Raw genomic sequence first — 4,014 nt, 5'->3', positions numbered from 1 at the left:
CTTCGGCCCCCGGGCGTGACGCCCCCCCTGGCCCCCGGTGCCGGTCCCCTGCCCAACCCCCGCCCCCCTCTTCGGACGGCGCTCTTTGGGGAAGGTATATAATATTACAATGATCTATGAAAGAATGACACAGGAGGGAGGGAGAAGCAAGGGGAAAGGGAGACAGAGACAGAGAGCATGCACAGACACGCGCCAGCGTCTCGGCCGTGGGCGGATGCCCGCCCGGACGAGTAGTGGCCAGGCCCTCTTCTCCCCCCGCCCAGGCGCGCGCAGGCCAAACACAGGCCAGTGCCGCATGCACAGGAGGAGAAGGGCCCCAGCGGCGCGGCGCGCCGCGCCGACCCAGCACGCAGGCAGAGCGAGGCAGACAGGACAAGGACATGGCGTGTGTCGTCCCCCGCCGTTCCACCACCACCACCCCGAGGCCCCGGGGGCGCCCCCCGGAGTCGCTGCCGGCCGCCCCTCCCCCCGGGCGCCGGCGATGGATCGATGAACAACCGGGCGAGCCAGACGGCCGCCACACGGCCACCAGAAAGCGACACACATCGGCACGGAGCCCAGGAGGAGGAGGGCCGGCGGCGGAGGCCGGGGGGAACGCGGGAGAAACGGAGAGAGAGGGGGGGGAGGGGGGAGGAAAGGGGGACACAAGCCACCCGCGCGGGCCTTTCTCGCCCGCCCCCTTATTAGCGGCGGTCGTTGGTGCCCTGCTTGCGCTTGCCGGAGAACATGTGGCGCGGCATGTTGGTGGGGATGTGGCGATCGGCCTCGCCGCGGCGACCGTCGGTCTTGAGACGGCGCTGGGACTGGCTGATCTGGTTGGCGGCCAGGAGGACCTGGCGCGAGTCGCGCAGACCCATGGCCGACGGCTCGCGCGGCATGGAAAGGCTGCGAGCGCGGGACTCGCTGCGGACCATGGAGCGGGAGCGCTTGGCCGGGCCGCCGGCCGGGCCGTCGGTGTCGACGGCCATCTCGGCGTCGGAGCCGCCCTCCTCGCCGTCGCGCATGCGCTTGGAGCGCTCCCGGCGGGAGGTCCGCTCGCCGCCATTGACGTCGGTGATGTCCAGGCCCAGCTCGCGCATGGTGGAGATGAACTCGGTGGCCGAGACGGCGGTCTTCGTCCGGGGCATGGGGGCCTTGTTGCGGCGCGACATGGCCTTGATGTGGTTGCGCTGCTTGAGGACGTCCTTCTTGGCGCGGATCTGGGCCGCGAGCTCGCGCTTGGCAGTGAGCTCCTCGTCCTGTGGGTGTGGGTGTGGGTGTGCACGGGGAAGACAGGGGGGCGGGAGGGGGAGAGACTGTTAGGGTCGGCCGAGTGCCGGATGTACGCGGGGGGCACGCGCCTCGCGCCAGCCCCCCTCCCCGGCCGCGGGGGGGGGGACACACAGCCGGGGCAAAAAAACACAAAGAAGGAAAGACCGCAGGGCACACACACACACACACACACACACACACACACACACACACACACACACACACACACACACGGAAACCCAACAGCCAGACCCCACACGCACCTCGATCTCCTCGTCCTCGTCGTAGAAACCGGCCGCCTCGAGGGCCTCCTCCTCGCGCTCGAGAGCCAGGAGCTTCTCCTCGATGTCCGGGTCCACGAAGTCGATGATGTTCTTGCCGTCCCAGATTTCGGGGATGGCGTCGTACTTCCACTCCGGGTTCTTGAGCAGGTAGTCCGCGCGCAGGTCCACATTGTAGACACCGGCGCCGCCGCCCATGCGCTCGTAGTCCTTGGCCAGCAGCACGCGGTTCGGGTCCTTCGGGTCGTACGGGACGATCTCCCCCTCCGGGCGGATGGGCATGCGGATGACATCATCGCGCTTGGTGGGCATGGCCAGGTGCAGGCGCGAGGTGATGTCCTCGGCCTTCTTGTTGCGGAGCTTGTTCTCCACGCGCATGGCCAGCAGCTTGTCGCAGGCGGTCTGCTTGACATCCATGACGCCCTCCTCGGTCAGGGTGGACGCCTCGACCATGGTGGCCCCGGTATCGAGGCAGGTCTGGATCTGGGCCTTGCCCTCGTCGCTGAGCTGCTCATAGCGCATGAGGTCCAGCTTGGACAGGACCAGCACCACCGGCTTGTTGGTGAACAGCGGCCGGATCGAATGGAACAGGGCCACCTGCTGGGCCAGGGTGTAGCCGCAATCCTCCGACACGTCGATGAAGAAGAGCACACAGCAGCGCAGATGGGCCAGCGCGGTGATCGACTGCATCTCGATGGTGTTCCGGTCCTCCAGCGGGTGGTCCAGGATTCCCGGCGAGTCGATCACCTGCCAGCGCAGGTACCGATAGTCCATGTGGCCCACGAAGAGGGACTTGGTGGTGAAGGCGTACGGCTGGACCTCCACATCGGCGCGAGTGACCTTGTTCATGAAGGAGGACTTCCCGACGTTCGGGTACCCGGTGATCAGCAGGGTACGGGTGTTGGGGTCGATGGAGGGCAGACGGGCCAGATGCTGGCGGACCTGCTCCAGGTAGGCCAGGGTGTCCTTGAGCCGGGCCATGAGGGTGCACATGCTGCGAGTGGGGGGGGGGGGGGGGGGGGGGGGGGGGGGTCGGGCTTGGAAGCACGGGCCATTCCGGCTGCGGCCGCCGCCCGGCGCAAATGGCACCGATGGCTCCAAGAGAAACTGACACACCCTCCATCCATTGGAGAGGCCTCCTTCATTGTGCGGCCTCAAAAAAAATAACAACAATACAGACCGGAGGAGGCTGCCGGCCAGTAAGCAACCGCTCGACCCCGTCGGGTCGAGCGACGCGACCGCTGGCCCTGCACGAACTTGGCCACCGACACAGCGATCATGGTGTCGGTCGGGGCAGGAGCGGCATCGGCCGAGTCGACCGGGGCAGCCGGATACCCACGCTCGCCGGGCCGGACGAAAGAGGTCTCCAGCCGGGGGAGGGCATCACGCACGGCCTTGTGAAGCTGCCGGCGATCGTCCTTGTCCTCGGGGGCCTGGGGCCAGGGAGGAGGAGGGGGAGGGGGGGGAAGGCGGGGAGAGAGTGAGGAAGGAGCCGTGGGGGCGGAGGGGGTGCAGCGCGGCGAGGCGAGGAAGGGGGAAAGGGGGGGGGGGCCCTCTCGCCCCCGGGGCGGCGGTCGGCCGGCCGGCAGGAGAACGCACCGACCCAGGCAAGCGCGCTTCAGCTGCTTACAGCGGTACAGCGAGTCACCATACTTGAGCAGACGCAGGTAGTCCTTGGCGATGTTGTCGACCTGCTGGCGGGCGGCGTTGATCTGACCGAGGGCCAGCTTGTAGTGATCACGGTCGTAGAGGACGTTCATCAGGTCGCCGTAGAACGGGTGGACATCCTATTGGAGCGAGGGGGAGAAGGGGAGAAGGGGAGAAGGGGAGGGGGAAAAGGAAGGGGGAGAGGGAAAAGGAAGGGGGAGGGCAGCCGAGCAAGAAAGCGGGTCAGCACTTGCAAAAAAAAACCGAGACCGCGGCAGGGGCAGGAGCACCGGCACGCACGTCCAGCTGGGGGAAGTCCGCCAGGATCTGGCTCAGCTTGTCGTGGAAGGTCTGCTGCGAGAACTTGCACTTGCGGATGTAGAAGTTACGGATACGCGAGATGGCGTAGCCCTTGTGGATGACGGTCGGCGTCTTGCGCTGGGTCTTCGACAGGACAATGTCCACAAAGTCCGTCGAGGAGGGGACGACCTGGATCTTCTTGAAGTTGTAGGACATCTTCGCGGGCGACTGCGGGGGCCGGGGAACTGCGCGACGAGGGGGCGCGGGGGAGGGACGAGAGCGGAGGGCGTCAGGGTCGGCAGCAAAGGAAGGTGGCTCCCCGCGAGGGAGAGAGAGAGAGAGAGAGAGAGAAAGACACCGCAGCGCGGAAGTACCTGACCGAAAGAGTCAACCGAGGCGGGCGGGCGCTGACGGGCGGCCGGTGGGAGGGGGGAGGGGGAGGGGGGAGGAGGAGGCGAGGCTCAAGCCGGCAAAGAGGGACCCAGGGCAGATGGCGTGAAAGCGAAACTGGCGGGCAGGGAGGAGGGGGGGGGGG

At 67.4% G+C, this 4,014-nt stretch overlaps 1 protein-coding gene across 1 annotated transcript; it reads right to left on the bottom strand.

Annotated features, from left to right (window-relative positions):
* Positions 1-82: 82 nt before the first annotated feature.
* On the bottom strand, positions 83-3,914 carry H696_01371 (hypothetical protein). The gene is made up of 5 exons (XM_009495265.1): positions 3,854-3,914; positions 3,480-3,724; positions 3,132-3,319; positions 1,515-2,526; positions 83-1,238 (listed from the first exon to the last, which is right to left on the bottom strand). Exons 2-5 carry the CDS (start codon positions 3,693-3,695, stop codon positions 684-686), a joined length of 1,971 nt encoding a protein of 656 aa, XP_009493540.1. The 5' UTR covers positions 3,696-3,724; positions 3,854-3,914; the 3' UTR covers positions 83-683.
* Positions 3,915-4,014: the final 100 nt, after the last annotated feature.

The sequence above is a fragment of the Fonticula alba genome (assembly GCF_000388065.1).
Source record: "Fonticula alba strain ATCC 38817 unplaced genomic scaffold supercont2.2, whole genome shotgun sequence".
NCBI classification, from domain to species: domain Eukaryota; order Rotosphaerida; family Fonticulaceae; genus Fonticula; species Fonticula alba.
The sequence above is the reverse complement of the archived record's forward strand: the minus strand, read 5'-3'. Positions and strand labels throughout refer to the sequence as shown.

What these genes read in the sequence shown, in the direction of transcription:
- H696_01371 (XM_009495265.1), bottom strand. Translation starts at nt 3,695, where the DNA reads ATGTCCTACAACTTCAAGAAGATCCAGGTCGTCCCCTCCTCGACGGAC. An exon ending in CGGACTTCCCCCAGCTGGAC is followed by an intron (nt 3,320 to 3,479) that starts GTGCGTGCCGGT and finishes TCGCTCCAATAG; the next exon opens with GATGTCCACCCGTTCTACGG. An exon ending in AAGCGCGCTTGCCTGGGTCG is followed by an intron (nt 2,527 to 3,131) that starts GTGCGTTCTCCT and finishes CCCCACTCGCAG; the next exon opens with CATGTGCACCCTCATGGCCC.